At 34.8% G+C, this 23,614-nt stretch overlaps 3 protein-coding genes across 6 annotated transcripts; 1 reads left to right on the top strand and 2 right to left on the bottom strand.

The window, feature by feature from the left end:
• The first annotated feature begins 448 nt into the window (after window positions 1-448).
• On the top strand, window positions 449-9,093 carry LOC141844550 (uncharacterized protein At2g33490-like). Of its 3 annotated transcripts, none has more exons than XM_074732587.1 (12): window positions 449-501; window positions 569-753; window positions 1,324-1,396; window positions 2,866-2,940; window positions 3,206-3,267; window positions 3,356-3,424; window positions 5,373-5,401; window positions 5,520-5,727; window positions 5,800-6,033; window positions 6,665-7,679; window positions 8,769-8,885; window positions 9,016-9,093. In XM_074732587.1, exons 2-10 carry the CDS (start codon window positions 640-642, stop codon window positions 7,622-7,624), a joined length of 1,824 nt encoding a protein of 607 aa, XP_074588688.1. In that variant the 5' UTR covers window positions 449-501; window positions 569-639; the 3' UTR covers window positions 7,625-7,679; window positions 8,769-8,885; window positions 9,016-9,093. The 3 variants fall into 3 exon arrangements, with proteins under 3 accessions (XP_074588688.1, XP_074588690.1, XP_074588687.1); XM_074732589.1 differs by having other exon boundaries at window positions 8,982-9,093; XM_074732586.1 differs by having other exon boundaries at window positions 8,769-9,093.
• A 1,803-nt stretch (window positions 9,094-10,896) lies between these two features.
• Window positions 10,897-14,623, bottom strand: LOC141844023 (glyceraldehyde-3-phosphate dehydrogenase 2, cytosolic-like). The gene is made up of 12 exons (XM_074732012.1): window positions 14,550-14,623; window positions 14,420-14,446; window positions 14,216-14,316; window positions 13,657-13,772; window positions 13,478-13,577; window positions 12,692-12,838; window positions 12,552-12,612; window positions 12,362-12,459; window positions 11,664-11,806; window positions 11,440-11,523; window positions 11,255-11,344; window positions 10,897-11,158 (listed from the first exon to the last, which is right to left on the bottom strand). The coding sequence occupies exons 1-12, from the start codon at window positions 14,551-14,553 to the stop codon at window positions 11,113-11,115; spliced, it is 1,017 nt and encodes a 338-aa protein (XP_074588113.1). The 5' UTR covers window positions 14,554-14,623; the 3' UTR covers window positions 10,897-11,112.
• Window positions 14,624-15,602: 979 nt separating this feature from the next.
• On the bottom strand, window positions 15,603-18,991 carry LOC141844368 (phosphoribosylglycinamide formyltransferase, chloroplastic). Of its 2 annotated transcripts, none has more exons than XM_074732419.1 (6): window positions 18,847-18,991; window positions 18,063-18,752; window positions 16,967-17,078; window positions 16,150-16,326; window positions 15,940-16,066; window positions 15,603-15,837 (listed from the first exon to the last, which is right to left on the bottom strand). In XM_074732419.1, the coding sequence occupies exons 2-6, from the start codon at window positions 18,457-18,459 to the stop codon at window positions 15,724-15,726; spliced, it is 927 nt and encodes a 308-aa protein (XP_074588520.1). In that variant the 5' UTR covers window positions 18,460-18,752; window positions 18,847-18,991; the 3' UTR covers window positions 15,603-15,723. The 2 variants fall into 2 exon arrangements, with proteins under 2 accessions (XP_074588520.1, XP_074588521.1); XM_074732420.1 differs by having other exon boundaries at window positions 18,063-18,517.
• Window positions 18,992-23,614: the final 4,623 nt, after the last annotated feature.

Raw genomic sequence — 23,614 nt, 5'->3', positions numbered from 1 at the left:
ATAAATATTAAAAGAAAATAAAAAATTATTATAAATGATTTAAATTTATTTATTTATTTATTTACTTCAATAAAAAGAAAATAAAAAATTATTACAACGGCTCCAACGACTCCCACGATCAGTCACATGACCATCTATAAAGAGGTAAATCGAAAAGTTACAGTTGATCATGACAGAGGAGGATATTGCCTCAGCTTCGCCGATTAATTATTTTAGTAAGTCTATTTTATCGTAACCAACTTAATTATGCCTTAAGAAAAAAAAAAAGTGGGGCAACTCTAAAAAAAAATTGATATGGAGTTGCATAGATTGAAATGTAAATTATAATTTAATAAATTAGGGGGTAAAATGTAAGGATCAGTAAACTCCGGGGCAAAGTGAAGTTTTATCCGCTTCCTCTCCTTCTTCGTCTTATTAATGGATGTATTGCTTCATTAACTCCGCCGAGGAAAAACTGGAGTGAAAGAGGGAGAGGGAGTGATCGATCGTTGGTGTTTTCAGGTATGTTTGCTATTCTCTGGTGTTTTTAATACTTTTTTTAGTTAATTCGATGGTTGGATTTAGATAGATCGATCAGGGATTTGGGCTGGGTTTGGCTTGAGGATTCTTCTTCCTGTCGTGGTTTTTTTTGTCGGGAGGATGAAGTCTTCGCTGAGACGATTAAGGGGTCTCGCTTTCCACAAGCATGGGCACGAGCAGAGGAGGGAGGAGGATTTAGTAGCGCATCAGGACGAGCTCCTCAGAGCCGCTGAGGTATTGTCCCACTCCCTTTTCCTTCCGTTGTAGCGGTTCCTTCTAGATTTTCTGTCTAGGTTAAGATTTTTCTTTTTTTTCTTTTTTGCTGCTGAGGATTTTCACTGCTGTTGGTTGCCTTCGTATACTCTTGTTCTGTTTAAAATTATGTGAAAGAGTCTTCTTCATTTTTGTGTACATTTCTCACTTGACATATATAGATCAGCCTTGGGCTTTTGGTTGATATTAAGATTCTGATCGTTAAATCCTCCGGCCTAGTTTGTCTCAGCATCCGAGTGGATAGCTGGTGATTGAGAGATTATTAATGTAGCTTCTTCTCTGTTTATTGTTATAATTATTATTTTCTGCGCGAGTGTTTTGTTTTTCAGGTTGGAAATTTTGATAAAAATGCCATAAAATATTATGTTTCTACTGTCTTGCTGCTCTATGATTGGAGCAAATCATTTTAGAGCCAGATCGTACCATGATAGTGGGTTAAATGGTTGCTTTTTGCCTGAAGATTTAGTCGTATATATGCTAGTTACAATCATCGGTGTTGCACTTATCATGTTCAGTGTTTTTATTTTGCAGGATATTCATGGCATTAGGAACTTCTATGACAGCTTGCTGTCTGCAGCAGCAGTTGCAACAAATAGTGCATATGGTAGTATTCTCGTTATATGTTTATTTTTTCTTTTGAATTCTGTAAATATTTTGGATTTCTACTTAGAGATATTTTTTTTCTTTTTAATGGATTGTTGGTCTGTACATGACCAGTGCAACTACGATAGTTGATGCCTAGTTAATTTCTCTTATGATTCTTACACTGCGTCTACAATCGACTTGAGTAAATCACCTTGCAGTGATTCGTTATTCCGAATTGTGAATCAGACACATAGTCATATTATCATCAACAGGATATGTTATCATGGATAGTTGATTAGATCTGGATGATTACTAGAATCTGCTGCTCATGAATTGATAAAAGTCGACCACCAAATGGTTATTGACTAGCATCATTTGGGATAACATGCCATATAATTTTCAAAATACCTGATAGCTTCTCTTTAGTAAGTGGGATATGTGATCATAACATGCATCTCAATTGGCTGGTTGCCAATGCTATATAAATGTGATGGGGGGGGGGGGGGGGGGGGGGGGGGGGGGGGGGGGGGGGGGGGGTGTACTATGAACTCTATGGTCTCCTAGAATTTTTCGATGTTTTTATCATTTAAATAATGTAATCGTCACCAAATACAATCAAGTTATGTAGTCATGTTTGTTATAGAATATTATTCAAAAGATAAAAAGAACACAATACTACAGCCAATCTAAAATTCATGTGACTGAAACAAAATCTTAGCTGATGTTCTTCAAGAGACAATTTCTCAAGCATGAATACATGCAGTTGTTGAATCAATCTGAACATATTAAGATGTAGAACTTGATTAGTCTGTCTATAATATTCAAGGCATTCTTGCTTATTGTCTTGATTTTTTTTGGCTAAACCTTTTGATATCAAGTGTACATGTCCTAATGGATGTGATAATACTACCAAGGGAGAATTATGCTTGGCTGAGTCTAATAGGAGGATCTTGAGCTGTGCCTCTCTACCTTTATGTATGTATGCAGATTTATCTGGTTGTGCTCTGCAACCCTTCTAATCTAAGCATCCCTTCCAAGTGATCAATTGGTTGCTCGTTTCTAAATATTGTTAACAATATATGATTTGATGATGCTCTCTTTATCCTCCACTTTGCTTCGGCCACCTCTTTCTTTTTTCACTGGTTCCCTAGTTATGCATCTGAGTTTTTTTTTTCAGAATACAACTGTCTGGAGACTCTAGATATACTAGCTCCACATTTGGTTGGTCCATCTTTACTTCTATGAGTTCTATCTTGAACTTTTCTTTCTTATAGTGATTAGGTTTTGTTGTTTATTAAAATGCAAGTTGAGAAGTGATCTATGGTTTACACCAGAAAGTGAATCCTAATGCATCTCTGTATCATTTGGATGGTTAGATGATATTTTTTGATTTGGAACTATATGCTACATTTTGTATGGAAGATATAATGATAGGTGACTGTATTGCCTATTATAGCAAAAAAAATTTCAGCGTTGTTTTTCCCCCAGAATTCTCAGAAGCCCTTGGGGAGTATGGTACTTGCCTGCTCGAGAAAACTGCACTTAATGATGATGAAGCAAGTGGTGAGTATGCATAGTAATTCTACAGATTAATCTAATTCTTAAGTTTCGTTGAAACATTTACTCTAAAATCAACCACATTTTTCTGTCTATTTGGCATATTTGTTTATTACAAATTTTAAACCATAAAAATAGCTTCAAGATGCGTATATTAAATTTTAAACAAGAATTACTGTTTGAATGCACTAGATGACTGGTAGACATGCAATTTGTTAATGCAATGGGTTACTTTGCACGTTATGGAATGCTTTCTCATAAACGCATGCAGGTAAAGCTTTGTCAATGCTTGGGAAAGCACAGCTTGAACTTCAAAAAATTGCTAATATCTATGTGAGTCTTAATCTCATTGATTACCCTAAAAATTATCCATTATGTTAATTTTTAAATTACACCAACTTTTTTTCTATTTCATTCCCAGCGGGCCCATATTATTCAGATTATCACAACTCCATCAGAATCTCTTCTCAAGGAACTGCACATTGTAGAGGTTCGCATCCTTGGATCTACTTCATTATTGATAACTGCTAAAGTTGTAGGTTTTGACAGTTACTGTAAGAACATGTTCATTATTGCTTCAGAATGCCTGAGCAATATAGATCATTCAAAAGTCAAAAATATGGTGCCTGGTAGAAATGCTGAGATTTGTATTCTGTATTTGGGCATACATTTATCATCAAGGAGACCATGTGCTTGTATTTGGAGGTTCTGTTATTTTCTCAATCTTCCCTTGACATGAGATTCTAGCACAATGTTGATGAAGCTGTCCGGATGAAGTGGGTTCAAACACCTGATGCAGTTTGACTTTACATAGATGTGTCTATGGAACTGTTCCTCCATATAGTTTCCCTCTTTCTAGTAGTTACCACATTGCAGTGTGCACGGGAGCATTCAATGATGCAAATTTGGATTAGGGATCGTAATTTTATGTTTTAACACTTTGCGAGATTTTATTCTGGTATATCCTTATTTTTAGGAGGTGGTGTTACTTGGACTTGTCTTTTTTCCTTGTTGTTGGGTCGACATGAACGACATGGCACAAGTACAGGTATGAAAAACAAGTTTGAGGGGCTGGATTTGTCTTCCATGGATGGAAGTTGAGTCCATGAAGAGGTCGAGCATATTTTGGTTTGAAATAAAGAGAGGTTTGTAGTTTCAAAATCTTGATTGCTAGTTGGGATTGAGAATATTCTGTTTTTTTTTCTAGTCCAATCTCTCCTTTTTAATCCCACTTCTTGAAGGCCATCTTTAATATTTCTGCTTTTTCCCCCTTGTGTTAAATCTCCTTTTGATTGCTGTCTGCCTATCTGTTCTTCCATCATCTCTCTCTCTCTCTCTCTCTCTATCTCATAAATAAGAATTCAATTGGAACAAGCCCCTTAGAAACCCCTAGAGTAGCCCTCTCTCCCTACCAAGCACTATTGTAGGAGGAATGACCTTGACCTGTTGGATCTTGTCACCCTTGAAGGTGTGGATACATCTAGGTAAAACTCCTCATAGCGCTGCTAGGTTGTTTTGCAATTTCCGCTGATGATGCTCATGAATGCTTTCACCACTGTGTATTGATCTATAATTGTCATTAGTGTCAAAGTAATCTCACTTTGCCTTTCCTGGAGGATAGTTTTGTTAAGGGGAAGACAAGAGCCGTTGTGGTTTTTTATAAATTGTCAGTGTGGTTTGATACGATTCCTTTTCTTGTCTTCCCGTAGATGGGAGTTGGATGGGAGAGCTAAAGTTAGCAACTAAGATAAGCTAAATTACAAAGCTTCAATGGTCAGGGAGAAGCAAATGATGATGGGGGGATACAATGGATGGACGGATCTGAGTGCGTGGAGGCAAAAGGACACAAGGCTAGGGGAACCAGAGGTGGTCCATGTGACTGGCAGGCTGGGCCGAGAGTTGTTCAAGAGGAAACATCAGGGTCGAAGAGGATGATGCAGGTGGAGTTGGTGGCTTAGTGTGCTGAGAGTAGAGCTTGCGCGAGAGATAGAGAGGTTGTATGTTGTGGACATAGAGTATGAACATGATGTTTATTGCTTGCAGCAGGCATAGCAGTGCTTGCCAGCGACTTGAGAGTTGGTGTTTATGGACCACAGTAGCTTGAGGAGGACCCCTGGCATGACTATCACCATCAAGTCCTCCACTAGTTGCTTGATGAAATGCCTTTACTTTTTTTTTTAAATGAAATATTAGTGACATTTAGCATGTCATTTGTAAGCTAACTGGCCTTCTAGTCCACATTTATGTTCTATGCGTTATCCATATAGATTACTGGGCCATCTAGAATGTGTTTAACTTTTCAAATGCCCTCATCTTTTTACCATCTACAATCTTTAATTCTTTGACTAAAACTATTATGAAGTTCACATTTTTTTCCTTCAGTAATTAGAATATGATAATTACTCAATGTTTCTAACATGAATTGCACCAATATGCAGGAAATGAAACGTCAATGTGATGATAAAAGGTGTGTTCTTGGGGTTTCATTGATATTCTTCATGAAGAAATACTTGTTAATCTGTTTTGTCTCTTTAGAGAATGCTTCTGTACAGAACTTTTAGTCTGTTTCATGTATCTTTCTTCAGAGACATTTATAAGTTAATGTTAACCTCACAAAGAGAAAGTGGAAGGTTGAAAAATGCAAAAGGTGAAAGTTTCTCCCTACAGCAGTTGCAGGCAGCTCAAGATGATTATGAAGAGGAGGCAACTCTTTTTCTCTTTCGCTTGAAGTCATTAAAGCAAGGACAATCTCGGAGTCTCTTGACTCAAGCTGCTAGGCACTATGCATCACAGGTAGTTTCAAAATTCCAATGCTCATAATTTGTAGATGGATCATTGTTGTATATTTTATCTTTGTTGAATCAGTTGAACTTCTTCCGGAGAGGAGTTAAATCTCTTGAAGTTCTTGAGTCATGTGTCAAAGCTATAGCAGAGAAACAACACATTGACTATCAGTTTAGTGGACTGGAGGATGATCAATTGGAAGAATATGCTGATCATGAATGCAATCCTAATGATGATAATGGAGAGTTGAGTTTTGATTATGAACATCACAATCAACATCGTGATGTCAGTTCTTTTTCTAGAAACTCAATTGAGGTAAGTAAATGTTTAGTTGTTCATAGTCAGCCTCATGAAGTTCTATACTTGTTCTTAAAACAATTTTCTTAACCTTTAGGAGCTTCTAAGTATGCTATTTGATGCAACAATTATTAGTGCCAACTTTTCACTGTTGCTTCACTGTTTAGCGTCTTTGAAAGGATTAACTAAAATGTTCAAGCTATGAAGAAATAACAAATCTATAGATTCATAGATAAATCTCCCTTGACATTTTAAGTTTAAGCTTAAACCACAGTTCCTATTGCATGAGAGTGCATACTAAAGACACGTGTCTTTGCTCGAACATGTGCAGGTGGGTGAATATACAAAATAAGAATGAGATCTAGATTCAAACTCATTAACATTTTCTCGAAAACTTATGCTGTTGAGAGATTTGTGGATTAAAAAATTCAGCTCAATTGATGATTTAATTACCTCTACAGAGCTACAAGTTTTGAACATTTTCAGTAAATGATTGTTTTGGTTCTTTTTACCAATAGAATCTACTGTGATAGTTTTGCATACTTATTTTCTCCCTCTAGCAAACTACTTGAAATTCCTGTTTGCAAATGATATTTCCCAGCCATTTCATTGTATTTATGCAATTAGTAAAGTCCGACTTTCTTTTCAGGAAAATTTAGAGAGAGCTCAAGCCAATTATCTCGGAAGCAACAATCTAAGAGGCTCTAGTATGTCGGCACCTCTTTTCTCCACTAAAGCATGTAAACCATCTGACAGGATAACTCAGATCTATCCATCAACAAAGACAGTTTGCACATATGCTCTTCCTACTCCTCTGGATGTTAAAAGCTCAACCTCAATTGGTTCAGGCAATTCACTCTACGGGACTTCATCAGAATCTAAATGTGGTTGGACAACACAACATTGGCATTCATCCCCTTTGCAGCCAAATACGATTGGCAAAGATAGCCAAGATGTTGAGCTTCCAAGCCCTACCAGTTTTTCTAGAGAGCCTTCAGTACTCAAAGAGAGCAACATTATTAGTAACCCAGCCAAAATGCCATCTACTATCAGCGAAGGAGTGCTATCTAAGTCGATTCCAATGAATGAGTTTGATTCAAAACCAAGTGAGAGACAAGCTTTTTTAGTCCCATTGACTAGCAAACCATTATCAAACAAACAAGCTCTCATTGCAACCAAGTCCATGTCATCAATGGAAGCACTGCCTGAAGTCTCTGCAAAACGCAAAAATATGTCAACACCTAAGCTATCTGGACCACGGAAGGGTTTTCCAAATGCCTCTTCTCCAGTAACATCACCGAGAATAAATGAGCTTCATGAACTTCCAAGGCCTCCGACTGATTATGCAAAACCTAGATCATCCACTTCGATGGGTCATTCAGCTCCTCTGGTTTCTAGAGGTCAAGAGGTTTGTGCAACAAGCAAACCAACATCCTTTTTGTCATACACAGCAGCAGCACTGCCCAAACCCCCTGGTGTTATGGCTCGCAGCTTTTCTATTCCATCTACTGTTCAAAGATCTAATTCAAAGGTTGCTAAGCCATTGGATCTTCCACGTAGTCAAAAGACAATTACAGAAACTTCATCTACATACACCTTTGGTAAATGATGAATTAACCTGAACTTCCAATTCAGTCCGAGTAGTTGCACCTACAAAACTAAAGGTAAAGAAGAGGGTTTCAAAGTCTGTTTATGCTTCTTTGATGCTTAATAGCTATTTCAATTTGTATTTACTTAATTTTAGTATTTTGTCACAACACATTCCTTTGGAACTAAATGGTGGAGGTAGATTGATGCAACACCAGAAACAAATCTCACACAGAATAGGGCTTAATATTAAGAATCATTAGGAAAGCTAGTTACTGCTTTATCTTATATTTAACATATAATTTTTGAGAATTTCACTTTCATGGTTTTAAAAAGTAGCTCCATATGTGGCCACTTATGTGTATGCGCCAAGAGAGTATCACATTTGGCATATGGGGGTTTGCTTTATATGCAGGATCAAGTGGTATATGTGGCCACACATGTAGACACGGAAAAAAACCAAAATTATGGTGCATTGGAACCAGTTTGAGAAACTTAAATTATTATTTATCCTGATTATAAATAAGTGCTTTTATTGTGTTGTTTCACCTCAGCATAGGATTAGCTTTTCTAACCATAAAACAAAATTTTGTGTGTGGTAATTTGTAAGCATTAATATATCACTCATTTTGCATGTATTCAATTATTTGCATTCTGCTTATTTGATGTATTCTACATTGTTGATTGATATGTGTTATTATCTATTATGTTTTAAATTTTATGGTTGTATGTATTTCTTATCTTGAATTATTGAGAGGATATGATGATTAGCATGTGTGTGGTTAGAATGTACTAGGTTGGATTGGATTTAGGTCTAGGTTAAAAGTTCATTGAGATTAGTTGCCATCTAAAGTAATAAAGATCATGTTGGAGATGACCATTTCAAGTTATTTGAGAATTATGGAACAGCTAGAAGTTTTTAGATAACTATTTCTATGGAGTTAGTACTGGTTAAGATAGTTATCACACATAAATTTATAATGTCATAGTACCTCTAACTGACATTCATGACGATCATTTTATGTATTCATAACAAGATCCAGTAGGAGAATTTTTCAGTTATTGCCATAAAAAACTAGAATTAAGTAGATTGTTGAAATCATTATCCATTTAATCTGAAAGTTCAGTTGTATGCATGCTTATTCATTCTTATTCTGTTTGGTTAGAGGTGTAAAGGTGGCAGTTCTCTAAGAAATTCACCAGGTGTTATGTTTTTGATTTCGGAAAAATGCCCCACTAATTGGGGGAAATTTGAGTCCTTTTTATTTCTCCAGTATGACCAGGTTAGTTTCAAATTCTTTTACTTTTAGATTTATATATTTTTTATTCAAAAGATCAGAAGGAGATAAGTTAGCATTTCTTTTATGCCTATTCTCCAGATTCATTGTTCTGTATAAATTTTTGTTTGAGTAGATCTGGTTGTTCTGATTGGGTTGGCTTGCATGATAAACATCAAGGTAAGAGTAATAGAGCTTTCCAGGATGTGCAGAACTCTAGATCTTTGAAAAAAATGAAATTAGTTTTTCTTATTGTTCTTTATCCTTTTGCAAGTGAAACACTATAAAGTATCTCGCATATCTTATATATTGCTCATGATTTAAGACCTAGACCTGTCTCAAGAGTCTTTTACGTTTCCTAAGCGTGCAAATGTGTATAACTTAGGTTGTGGATGTGCTCTTGCCCATACTGTTACTATTACAAAAGAAAGTTTGACTTATTTGGTCTTTTTTTTGTGCAAATTTTCAGTGTCTTTTTTCTCCTTTTCATTCTGGTTTTTTCCTTCTTTTTCTTTTTTTTCTCTCCACGCTACTATTTGTTATCCAATATCCTTTCACTGTCCATGTGTTTCCCATTTATCACTATAGCATTAATTATCCCAATGCCCTGATTCCTTCCCCTTCTATTCATCTCCCATCAAATCCTCCAGCCATTTTTTTCATTAAAGTCACTCTCAAGCATGATTTAAAATATCGAGCCCTAGAAATTTCAATTTTAAATTAAAATGATACAATTTCGGTATTGTACAGTGCTATATCATATAGTTTCAATATTTTTTAAATATAAAATATATTAATTAAAAATAAATAATTTAATTTAAATATTTAAAAATAAAATATAAAATATTTTTAAAAAATATTTATATATATTAAATTAATGAGATGATTTTGTTATATTTTAATTAAGTTTATTTAAATTATTTTAATTAATTAGGAGTTGATTAAGAATGCATTTGATGTATTTGCCGGCGTAAGGACAATTCACAAGTCTTTGATCAGTGCGTGCGTCAAGAACAGGCGGTTTGAGGAAGCATGCTCGATTTCAGGATCGGTAAGGCCCAATGCAATCGCACTTACTTTGTGCTTTCTCTTTATGTTCAGTCCTCAAATCTGCACAACGGAAAGCAGGCGCATTGTGCAACAATCCGTCACGGATTCGATTCCGATACCACCTTGTGCAATGCCATGGTGGATATATATGTATGCCAAGTGCGGGGAACTGTATATCTTCTGCCCGTCTTGCATTCGAACGAATTCATCGCAAGAATGTCGTTTCCTGGACGAGCATCATCGAGGCCTATGCCAGTCATGGATGGGCACGGTGTTGAAGCTTGGAGCTTGTTTAAGAAGATGGAAGAGGAAGAAACAAGCAATGGACTTTCGCCTAATGCCGTCACATTCCTTTCGCTTTTGTAATCGACGAGGCATGGCATGTTTATAGCAAACTAAGTAGGAAGAGGAGTTCGAAGAAGCTCACGAGCGCAGTGCAGTCTGTCTGGCTATGCTGAATGCTTGCAGAGCCAGTCAACATGGATTTAGCCAGAGGCGAGCTAGGTCACAGTAGTAATCCTGCTACCTACATGCTTCTCTCCAACTTTTATGCTGTTGCTTAATTATAGGAGGAAAATTCATTTATTGATTGATTGATTATTTATTTATTCCCTTGCTTCATCTAATGCATTTCCTGCAGCCATTAACTAAAAAACAAAAACAGAAAACAGTGAATGGCATAACAATCTTTGCTTCTCACATACCCAACTTTAAAGTGAATTGGAGATTATTTTTTTTTCTACTTACAGCTATAGTATAATAGCTGGAACTAAATGCACTTTCACATTCTATAGTATTTCAAAATCATGCAGACCCGGTGCAATTGAGGTTTTCAACTCATCTTAGAGAAGTATGGCGATTAAAAATGCTAATTTCATGGATATATATAACTTCGGTTCCAGTGTTTTATCAAGTAACAAAGACGTTGCCGAACAAACTCAACAAGTACTACTAACACATTCATAGAGACGACGCAACTGAGTACCCTTCAAAATTTGTGGTCTAAGTCAAATTACACTTCTGGCTTCATATTCAGCTGAACCAAAGAGGAAAATAAAACCAAAATACAATGCCTGAGAGTGCGGGTTGAAAATAGTAAGCAGTTGTTTTATTCGAGAACTAAACGAGATGGAAGCCAGAAGCCACCGACCACAGCGGGAACGACTAAAGCATTACCGCTGAATCACTTAGTCTTGTGAATGTGGCGGATCAGGTCAATAACACGCGAGCTGCAAAATAAAAAAAAGGACGACAGAACACAAAGCAAATCAGAATCATGTTTAACTTTCATCCATGGAAATAGATAGTGAACGAGACTTGATTACCTGTAGCCCCACTCGTTATCGTACCAAGACACAAGCTTGACGAAGTTCCCACTCAGGGCAATTCCAGCCTTGGCATCGAAAATGCTTGACCTAGAGTTACCAGTTAAACAAATCAGTCAATTAGCGATGCAAAAACCAATTAAATGTAAAATGTTTTAAAATCGAAACTCAAACACAGATAGTACCTGCTGTCTCCCACGAAGTCAGAGGAAACCAAATCCTCTTCCACGTATCCTAGGATTCCCTTGAGGGTTCCCTCAGATTCCTCCCTGGAATGCAACAAAGAAATTGTAACATACCAAACAGACAATAATAAGTCATATGTAGCAGAAAATTTATACAACTACTTTAAGAAAACGGTCATTGGCATCCTTGTAATTAAGAGAATTGAATCGCCAGCACTACTTACTTAATTGCAGCCTTAATCTCATCGTAGGTGGCTGCTTTCTCAAGCCTGACAGTAAGATCCACAACGGACACATCTACAGTGGGAACTCGGAATGCCATGCCAGTTAGCTTTCCATTCAATGCAGGGAGAACTTTTCCAACAGCCTGCATCATTGGCATAGTGCATTGATATCAAACCTCACAGTAAATAATAATTCATCAAATAAAATAGGTCAATAAAAAAAGAGCAATTACCAATGTGGTACAGAACATATTGAATATATAATAATCATTCTATACTACATGTAAAAAAAGTAAAAAGAAAAGAAAAGGAAAAAGAAGGCATCGTAGAGATGCATCATCCACAAGAGCACAACCTAAACACCACTCTTCACCTTTTTTGATCAATTAGTGAGGGAAAATCGTATGCATGAGACTTTAGTTGGAAGGATCTCATCAACAATGTGCTAGAGCTTTAAATCGGATATTTTTCAGTTACTAACTGATAAATATACAGTAGCATGTTCAAGAACAATTATTTTGAATTTCCAAATGTGCTTATTCTTCTGGAAATATATGCTACAACTAGGCTCATATTTATACAACTAGTTTGTTCAAGGATGATAGATACAGACATAAGATGTCTAAACGTCAGGCAGATGAAGTTATTTTAAAATGCAGAGTAAAATTTTTGCAATGTGTTGTTAATAATAAATATACCTTGGCAGCACCTGTGCTGCTAGGAATAATGTTAAAGCTTGCAGCACGTCCACCTCTCCAGTCCTTGCTAGATGGACCATCGACAGTTTTTTGAGTAGCTGATAACACAAAGTAATATTAACAACTTGAAGAAAACATTGGTTGTGCATCAGTATATGGTCATACATATGTTTACTGAAGCAACAATTACCAGTGATAGAATGAACAGTTGTCATCAAACCCTCAACTATTCCAAATCGGTCATGGACAACCTAGCATAAGAAACGTTCACATCTTATTAATATTGAAATCAAATTAGAGCAAGGCATGTCCAGTTATAATAAAATTTACCTTAGCAAGAGGAGCAAGACAGTTGGTGGTGCAACTGGCATTTGATACAATGTTAATGTCAGACTTGTACTCCTTTTCATTTACTCCAACAACGAACATTGGAGCATCCTTGCTGGGAGCAGAGATAATGACTTTCTTGGCACCACCCTGTAGTTAAACCACATGAATTCATCATGAAAAACCAAATACTACCACTACTTCAAACTATGTAGTTGTACATTGAAATTAGGATAACCAATAATAATCAGCATAATCCTTACACTTGAGATAAGGACAATATTACAAGATAAGCTGCATTAGTAGAGCCAAAATAATACACTTGCAAGGAAAGGCAAATCCACGAATCAACAGTTTGTTTCTGTCAATATTTATGATCCAGGTTATGGAAGAAACGGATAAAAGTGTTTACACCTAAAATATCTTTCTTTGTTCTAAATTGGCATTTTACTTGTTTCTCATCTATAAAATATCAAAGCATGAATTTAAAAATCGAGACTGCACTGTTGCGTGCATAAGAAAAATAACAAATACAATATGTCGGCAGATTTGGAGATCCATTGTTTGCTAGAACATACAGCTTCTGGAGTGCAGCATGAGCTAACCAAGACTATCAGTCAGTGGCAAATCAAACAGACAAATGCACAACATAAAAAAGAAATTTCATATATACAAAACAACAACCTTTGAGAGACATATGAACCATACTTGGTCAGCAAACAAAAACTATCTGTCACATTAGTGAATAAGAATAGTAGTAGTTGTAGTAGTAAAACCAACAAGAGTTACCTTTAGGTGAGCAGCAGCCTTGTCCTTGTCAGTAAAAACACCAGTGGATTCCACAACATACTCAGCACCAGTCTCTCCCCAAGGAATTTCCTCAGGATTCCTGAAACAAATAATAGACTCAGTGCACAAACAAATCTCAAACAAAGTTTAACGTCTTCTCTTTAACAAAGAAATAATACCTCACACCAAAAACAGTAACTTCTTTCTCGCCAAAAAGAAGTGTCTTTGAGTCCTTCACTTTGATCTCGTGATGCTTCCAGAATCCATGCACGGTATCATACTTAAACATGTACGTCTACAATGCATTTTCCAACCGAAAGTATCAGATTGAGAACTATTATACAAAGAACAGAAAAGTAATGCTCAACATTCAACAAGAACTATAAAAAGTTACTAGAAACAAAATAACTAAAATAACATAAACGAGACAATATCAGAACTGCTTAAAATAAAAACAAACAGTATCAGGATCATGATTGTACCAAATGTCTAATATACTATAAAACTGATCAATCATTTCAATTATAAGAATCAGAACGACAAAGATCTACCCATATCAGCCTGAAAAAAAAAATACCCACAGTGTCTGCCTTGTAATTATTCACATCAGAACATACACCAGTAAGAACATATTTCACCATGAATCCCCAGTAAGAGAAATAAACGCAAACATGGTTAAATCAAAGGGTAGATAGATCTCGACAAAGCCGCAACTAGATTACCAAAATGAAACAATACCATGTAATCGGTGGTAATGAATGGATCATTAACGGCAACGAGTTCCACATCATCGCTCTGGAGGGCAACTCTCGCGACCAACCTCCCGATCCTTCCAAATCCTGTCAAAAACCCATCAGATCGGGTCAGCCGGAGGCCACACTTCCGCTATTCACATCCACTAACCTAAAAAAAATATTAAAAAAGAAGAAATCAAAGGCAAACCATTGATGCCGATCTTGATCTTCGCAGCTACAAAAAAAAAAAAAAAGGAAAACAAAACAACATGAGACCCACGCAGAAGCGATTAGGTAGAGCCAAAAAGGCCAAAAAAAAATAAATTCCAAAATCTCACCCATAGCTATCGCGATCGAGGATGCGAAGAAATCGAGTTGGAAGGGAAGAGATGAGAAATGGGACGGGAGGCGAAGCTACTGATGCGAGCGTTTATATAGGCGCGAGGTCCACTAGGGCTTCTCTAAAACATCGTGGTGGCCGTCAAGATCTAGATCAACGGTTTTGCACTGTCAGATGCGAGTCATTCGACGCCATCTACCAACCGTTCTTCGCTCGTGACAAGCGTCGAGATCTCACGTGCGCCTCACCTGCGTGGACCACCGGCACGGGAAAGGCGCATCCACTGGCTTTAGCAACGGAATGCCCGAGAGAAGCCAGCGTCGGTTGCCACTTCATATAAACATTTTATTTTCATTATTTTTCCCCTTTGTTAATGGTGTTTAGTAAGCTAAACGGTTGTTGTTTGTTGTGGTTCATTATTGTTCATATAAACAACGATATTTTATATATCTAATTTGATTATTTTTATATATCTAATGCCTAGTAGCCTATAAGTATCCAATTTAAAATTTTAATTTAATTATTTTAAAATGTTAATTATTTTTTAAAAAAATTAATTAATTCAATTCCATTTCAATTTTAAAATTTCTAATTTAGATAAATTAAATAAACTGTATAAATCAAAATAAAAAATAATTTATAAATTCTTAATTAATTGATAAATTTTTTATAATATTTAAAAATTTTAATTATTTTGAATGAAAATTGAATTAATCAATATTTTAACAATTTGATTTATTCAAACTTATTTAAAAATTTGATTAATTAATTAATTTTTTTATAAAAAAAATTAATTTAATTTAATTTTAATTAATTCAAAAAATTTAGTTCGATTTGATTTTAACCAAATACTCAATCCAAAATTCATACTAGTTTAAGAGTAACATTATATTCAATTTATAGTAATATTAGAGTTAACACAAACACACATGATTCAGAAGCATCAAGGATATATTAGTCATACCTTATGAAACAAAGCAATACTTGGATTCAAGTGCCAAATCTTATTATGTTAGAAACTCAGTTACATGAGCAACCAAACTAACCAAAGCAAACTTGTACATGTAAATAAAAAGAGTTGCAATTGGTAAGTTGGATCAAGAATTCATATTATTGAATTAGATTATCCAGCATGCGACTTTGTTGAAAGACATCCCTCTTCCACTTCCTGACTAATAAAGCTTCTCTGGATTCTCTTTGCTGCGTATAAGAGGGACTCCATCTTCCCTCCAAACAATTCTATCATCACATAGAGCTGAAACCACCTCCACATAGAGTTTATGTTCCTGCAATGAATTTAACAATAGTTATTATCTATGACAAAACCAAATGGCATTCACTGATCCAGTTTATCGATAAGTATGGCATTCACTGAATCACATCACAACCTGCTCAAGGACTCTAGCAGCTAGGTCTTCAACGGAGTCATCTGCTAGAACAGGTACTACTCTCTGCGCCAGGGTGCGGCCCGTATCGTAGTTTTCATCAACGAAGTGAATGGTTGGGCCTGAGTACCTGTAAGTTGAATTCTAATTGGTAAAATTGCAAAAATACATGGCGACATTGAGTTGGTGACTTCTTTAGGTTAAAGTGAATGCCTTGCTCCAGATTCTATAACAGCTTTGTGCACCTTCATGCCATAAAATCCTTTACCACCAAAAGCAGGGAGGAGAGATGGATGGATGTTCACTATGGACTTTGGAAATTGCCGAACTAATTCAACAGGTATCAGCTTCAAGAAACCAGCAAGAAGAATATAGTCGACTTCATAGTTCCTGTCGCCAGTAAGGAAATACATGAAATAAGGCAATTTAATATCTCGCGAACATAAAAGATAATAATGTAAGAGAATACTAGACAAGTTTTACCAACATGGTAATTAAGAGAAATACCTTGTCACTCTATCTAGTATTTGTACTGTTGATAATGACTGAAATGCATAAGCGACGAGAGATTGCATTATAATAACTGACTATAGTCTCACAATCTAGCCACAATTAGCATTTTGTTCCAAAAGCTAATTTGATTCAAAATGCAAAACACACTATTAAGTTCTAGAGTTTATTTTGTTATAAGTTACAAAGATCATACCTTTTTTTCCTATCAGGATATAAAATTAGCTAATTAAATTGAATCATAATAATTAGAGTCATTTGATTAGCCACTAAAATAAAAGAAACAGGCAATGAACATAATAATCATATTTACTATACTTATTTCTGTCATTATGCCATTTCCACCATCTAAATTAGAGAATCAAACAATTCTTTCTTCTCCGGCAAAACATTAACAATATGCGATGTCACAGGTAAAAAAGGAAAAACCACATGGATAAAATCTACAATGAACCATGAGCACTAGTGCATAATATATTCAAAGGGGAAACGAATTGGTATACTCTAGAAGAATATTCACCTTAAAATTGCAATAAGGTCAGAAGTTGATACACCATCAGATGAGGACTTCAAACGAGGGTATACAACAACTGAAATTTGATTGTCTCTTGCATATTTGGCACCACCACAACCTGAAGGCATATAAAGAAAAAGAAAATTATAAGTGATTAAAGTGTTAGTGGAAAAACAAATTCTAGCATGGTTATCTAGTGTGAAAATTTCAGAAAAGATAATATTCCATCCTTTGTCTTCATTTCGAGGTTGTGTTCATCAACTCTATCTCACCAAATGCATACTACTATAATTATCGCAAACTTATATCAGCTTGAATCTTAAATACTAACTCAGTGTGCCAGAAAAAATTGATTGCACTTTTAGTTTAGAGGTCATCAACAAATAAAACAAACTACCTACTTTAATCCCAACTGGAATAATCTCACTGAGCAATTGTGAGGAGATATAATCCACAATCTGAATCTAAGCAAAAGAAAAGTCTATTGATTTAGCAGTTAAAGAATGCACGAGTTTGGAACTAAAACAACTCCATATTTATATATTCGTTTTCTACTCATTTCTTTACTTCTGTCTTCTGAGGAACTTTTCTTCATCATAGATGCAACGGTAAGAACATGGAAGGCATGAAGCCCTTGATAATCAGCCCACAAATCTATATCAGTGTACAAGACCATATACATGCTTTCAAACACCTCTGTTATTCCTTATTTTCTTTTACCTTTTTATGATGGTTTTTCCTCATCCATTTTAACGAAAAATTGTCATCTAAACAAGAATAAATGTACCACAACTAGTTGCAGTAATGTAAATCACTTCATAGAATTAATGGGTAAACAAGATACAAGTAGCCAATACCAAATAATTGAGACAAATAGCTTGACGATGATAATTATATGTACATTGAGCATTCTAAAGATAAAGAATCACATGAGATGGTATGGTAGATTGTCAAAATTGCTAGCGAAAAACTAGAGAAACAAAATTTATAAAAGACACAGAACAACCACAAAAAGTGAATCAGCAAACGAATGTCATGAACTATAGTGCACAAGTCATTCCTCTCATGAAGCATCACATATATCGAAAAGATAAAGAGTTACCTGGCTTATCAGTAACCAAAACTGCAATATCTCCATGCACCAGCTTTCCCTTGATTGCTTCATGAATAGACCTGAAGTTTGAACCTCCACCAGAGACAAAAACTGCCAACCTTTTCCTTCGAGCTGAGCTTCCTGATGCGGTCTTCGTTTCCACGTAAGTTTCCGTCTCGGAAGCATCACATCGGCACTCGAAGCCCAAATTTTTCCTACCGGCCGTCGGCACCACTCCATTAAAAGAAGAATAAGTCTTTTTTAGAGTTTGTCTTTGTTTCAGGCCCAAACAACTAGAGCTAGCATCTCGAGAAGCCGATCTAAGGACCAAACATTTGGGTGATGAATCGATGAGACCGGTAGGAGAAGGAAGCATAATTCTGATACTCGACGTCAAAACCTCCATGATTCAACGAAACGAACAAAGAAGCTAATCCCGAGAAATGAAGCCCGTTCCGTTTACTCTGAAAAACAGCACAAACTGTGTATAACAGTTTCAAATCAATTGATCAAACGAGTTTTGCTCGTCACTGGGAAAAAGTGAAGGTTGGTGTTAATCGCAGGGATTCCCAGCTTGATAATCAAGCAAACAGAAGCCGCGTCCTGCGTGGCGTTTGTGTGTGCATGGGAAGAGAAAGAAACAGCAAGCTCGGCAGTTTGTCTTGCTATGCTCGACGCACAGATCTTGCAGGACACGGGCTGAGGACAAGGGGCAAAAGGCCGTGCAAATCACAAATGTAGAAAAGGGAAGGGAAATAGAAGGAAACTAGGAAAGGAAGCAAAAAAATCTCACCTCAAAACAGGAGCTCGGAGATCAAGGACTGCCGGACTCGTGGGATTCGAGCTTGGAGATCAAGGACAGGGGCTGCCGTTCTCTCAGTTTCTCTGCAGGCGATTCATGGGGACGTCGGGGAGGCGCTGAGGCGGCGAGGCGGATGGGAATGGGACAGGGACGTAGGGTTTTACCGTTTTACGACAGAGCCAGAGAGATAAAAGGATTTCGTTTATCGCACCGTTGGATCGGGGTCTGTTATCTAGTGTTTGACTTTTTAGTAGTTGACTGAGTTGTTAGTCGTAACTTGTTTTGAATGTTTTTCATTTGATTTTTTTTTCTTCTTCGCGGGCCAACCGTCACGGGCCAATCCGACTCGATCCGTAATTCACACGGGCTGATCTATTTAAACCCCGCAAATTATGAATCAATCAAATTATAATTCAATCTATTTAAATTATTTAATAAAATAATATAATTCTAATATCAAATAAAATAATAATTATTCTAGAGAGGGAAGATTGAAAAAGAATTGAAAAGATAATAAGTTTGAGAAATTTAAAAAAATAATAAAAAATCACGAGTAGAAAGTCACAACAGTGCCGCTTCTAAAGTTTTTGTTCAAAAAAAATTATTTAATCAACCAAAACTTCTTGTCCCTTAAACATCAACTCATAAGATGTTTATATAGACTCAAATCCTAAGAAAGATTTCTAATAAAAAAAAAATTTCTTAATAGATTCAAAATCTTAAAAATTTTAAACGGACTTCAAATATAAAATTTTAAGATAAATTGTTAACAAATAAAATCCTAAAAATCCTAAACAGACTTAAAAATAAAAAAATTTCAAACTACTCTAAATTTTAAAAAACTCTAACTTTAAAAATTATAAAAAATAGTAATAAAATCTTCAAATCATCATCCTACATCAGTCGCTCCAAGTTAAAAATAATTCATCCTCAAGTTCATTCACATTAAAAATGTTGGAAGTCTTTAAGTGACTTGGAAAACGTTGAATGCATTGTCATTGATCTTCTACAGTATTTCACACAACTCATAATACCAACAATTTAGAACTACCAGAACCAAAACTTAGTTTGGAGAGGGACCTATGAATGTCGACGAAGGGGTTACTATGGATGTTGGTGTGTCAAGAAGAGATGTAGAGAGGGGGGGGGGGGGGGGGGGGGGGGGCACATCGGTGATGTCGTGGTGGTGGTATTGTTGCAGTCGAAGGATGTCTCGACATCGCCTAACACTTTGTTTAATAGGAGGTGAAGAACCCTTGTTTGGAATGGAGTGAGTTAAAAAAGGGAAAGGGAAGAGAAGAGTAAGCTTTACTATTCCATGCTCATAAAATCATTAAAATTTCTTACACTCCGATTTGGAATGTAAGAAAGGGAAAGGAGAACTAAAAAATATTTTATTCTAATTTTATCTTAGTTTTAAAATATTAATTCTCAAATTAATTCATCTAGTTAGATATCTCATCTTTGTGTCGTTGCTTCTTACATAACGTGTGTCATCATCGCTCAGTGTATAACTGCTCGTATTCTACGATGTCGACGTTGACGTCGGCCCTCGTTGCAAATCTTTTCAAGAACAAGATTTCAAAGACGGAGATTTATCCAAAAAGCATGTATTATCTATTTTAGGATCTTCTATTATCTAATTTTTACATGCAATATTAATAAAAAAATTTAGTTTCCCATCCGTTCTCTATGTACGTTGTCTTTTTTTTAAGTAAATGTATTTTTATAACTTTATATATTTAATATTCATTTCTCTTCATTTGCTCCAAAACAAGGTAACATATATTAAATTAATGAATCTTCCATTCATTCTAAATAAAGAGAACATCCAGGGATACTTCTCGATTTACCCTGGTGGCTGGTGGGAAACTTTCATAGAGCCGGATCGGTCACCCCCCAGAGATAGTCAATAAGGCTAACTGGGATTTATCATTTTGTTCCCGAAGCAACGGTGCCCCGGTAGGACATCCAGGTTGTCACCTAGGCACCTGCGGTTCGATCCCCAACTACGGCGTATTTGTAGAAATTTTTCTCCAAATGGGGAGCGCAATCAAAGGATGTTGAACGGCTGGGCTGGCCGCTGCGTGCACTTCCCGATTTATCCTGGTGGCCGGTGAGAAATTTCCGTGGAGCCGGACCGATCACCCCAGAGATAATCAATAAGGCTAACTAAAATTTATCATTTTTTAAATAAAGAAAACATAAATATTTTACTTCTCCTCTCTTTCCTTCCCCTTTCATAATGAATATTTTCTTGCCCTATCCAAATAGAGCCTAAAATGAGGGGTGGTGCATCGATACAGAAAGAAAAAGGTGGCTTAAAAAAGGTAAAATCTTAAGCCAAATAGTTCAAATGAACCCGAGTTGATTATGTCAGTTTGCTTAGATTCGAGTCAGTTCAATAGACTAATTCAAGTTTGACTCGAGCCTGAATGAAACACAATAAGAAGTTTTTAAAATTTCTCTCTAAAGACTTTATGTCATAGGTTATATTTAATTTTATAATAAATTTTGGTCAAGTATTTAACTCATCAGTTAAAATATAATAATTATTTATGTAATTTACCAAAATCTATCTAGAGTGTTTTGTTTTTATAAAAGAAAACTTAAGCAAGAAATCAAAAGTATGCTAAATAAAATTTAGAAACGGCTAAATAACTTTTATATAGTTATAGATAAATCTTAAATTCTAAATTTAAACTTTAAATTCAAAAATTTTGATCTTAAATTTTAAATCCTAAATACTATTATATCGAAATACTTTTTACTAATTTATCAAAATTATTTAAACTTATCAAGATCAAAATCATTTTAAAGTTGTTACATAATTATAAAAATTATTAATTAATTAATATAATACTACAACAATATTATATTAATTGTTACATATTATACTAGTTATTTAATAATTTGATTTTTTTTTAAAAAAAAGAAGTGCTATTTGATAACTCCGGAGCGTCCTTTTTTTATTATTTTTTTTCAAAATACTATACTCTTTCCATAACATCTCGTAAATAATTTATGGTTAATAATATTAAATACAATAAAATACTAATATCCTATTTAGGGTATTTAGAATCTCTTAATAATAAAAACTTTAATTTTAAAATATAATTAGTCTGTACCTTTATGTTTTTTTTTAAATAGTGATTACGGTCAACTAGTGGATGATATTTAATGATTGATTCCTACTTTGTACGAATAAATTACCAGACAAAACTAAAAGATTATTTTAGTTGACTCAATGCTTTATCTTAATATGGTAAAGGTATAGCTCATTAACTCATTTTCAAGATATAGTGAGTCTATTTAGGGACAAAACATTATAAATTGTGAAATAAAAAATGAGATCTTAAAATCATATAAAATTATCTTTTTAGTGAAATATAATTTATTCGCACCCAAATAAAGTATTTCCCTAATAACATGATCATTAGATCATATTCATCGAGATCTCTTACTAATCCAAATTATAGGTCTAATCAAATCACCCTCAAAATGGACTACTCAATAATAATAACAACAAATAATTTAGTTTCGATTTTCTCATTCATTATCATATACAGTATTAATTATTCAATACAAATATCATATTAAAATAATAATTGTATTATATTATTTGATTTATGATTGATATATATCTGACCTATTGCTTGCGAGTTATATTAGGCATGATCTAAAATAATCCTAATTTTAGGATTTCAAATAATAATTTTTTCTTTTTTGATAAATACTAAAATCCAATAGTATAATATAACTTTTAATATCAAATTTTACTTTCTCTATTTTTTTTAATTTTCATTATTAATGTCTTTTTTTAATCTCCATAGATTTGGATTTTTGAGAGGAGTTTTTTAGATATCATAGAGCGGCATAAATGTGATTCCCTCGGTCGCTTTCGCCCCCACTTGTGCTCAGCAACGTAATAAAAATACGTCTGTTTTTACGTAATTGTCCTTTAAATTTTTGATTTTATTTATTCGGCAAAAACTTCGATAATCACAGACTCAACCCGTTCGTTTTAAACCGTCGAAGTGTTTAAATCAAAATATATCACACTACGTTGCATGATTGGGCGGCATGCAAATCCTAAATTTTTAAGGGCTGAAATGAAACGAGCACATAGGGTTCGGAAACAAGTGGCCAAATTAAGTAAACGACAAAATAAGCTTGATAAAGTCAATGTTTTTGTTTTGAACTATGTCAATTAATTCGTTAATGAATTTGAAGGACATTAATTAACTACTAATCTATTTGTATTTGTATTTGTTGGAGGTTTACTGAAATAAATGCCCCAGCACTCATGGTGCAACGTTAACGTTTGTTTGATAGATTAATTAAATATTTATAATTTAAATCTGCATTAATATATTTTTTAATGGAATAAAAAATTTAAGACATTAATTATTGACGAGAAAGCATTCGTTCTTTTAAATTTATTGGAGGAGTGAATTAGACAGGTTAATTGAGTCCAATGTACATGTATATACCTGGATTATATTTAAAAATTGAAATAAATACCCCATGCTAATATTTAAATTTGAAAAAAATAATTAATTAATTTATCATCCAAGATTTATCAACATTTCTATATGCTCTATTTTTTAAAATTTCAATTCACTACTAATCTCATTTCAATTCTCTTTAGAATCATGTTAAAGATGACAGGTAGTAAGTGTGGTACCGTTATAAAATATTAAAGGGGAAAAAAAGATGATCATGATTTAAATTCTAATAGTGATGAATATTTTAGAGG

Source organism: Curcuma longa, chromosome 13, assembly GCF_044706935.1.
Source record: "Curcuma longa cultivar G26 ecotype Majalengka, Jawa Barat chromosome 13, ITB_CL_G26_1.1, whole genome shotgun sequence".
In the NCBI taxonomy this organism is placed as follows: domain Eukaryota; kingdom Viridiplantae; phylum Streptophyta; class Magnoliopsida; order Zingiberales; family Zingiberaceae; genus Curcuma; species Curcuma longa.
The sequence above is the reverse complement of the archived record's forward strand: the minus strand, read 5'-3'. Positions and strand labels throughout refer to the sequence as shown.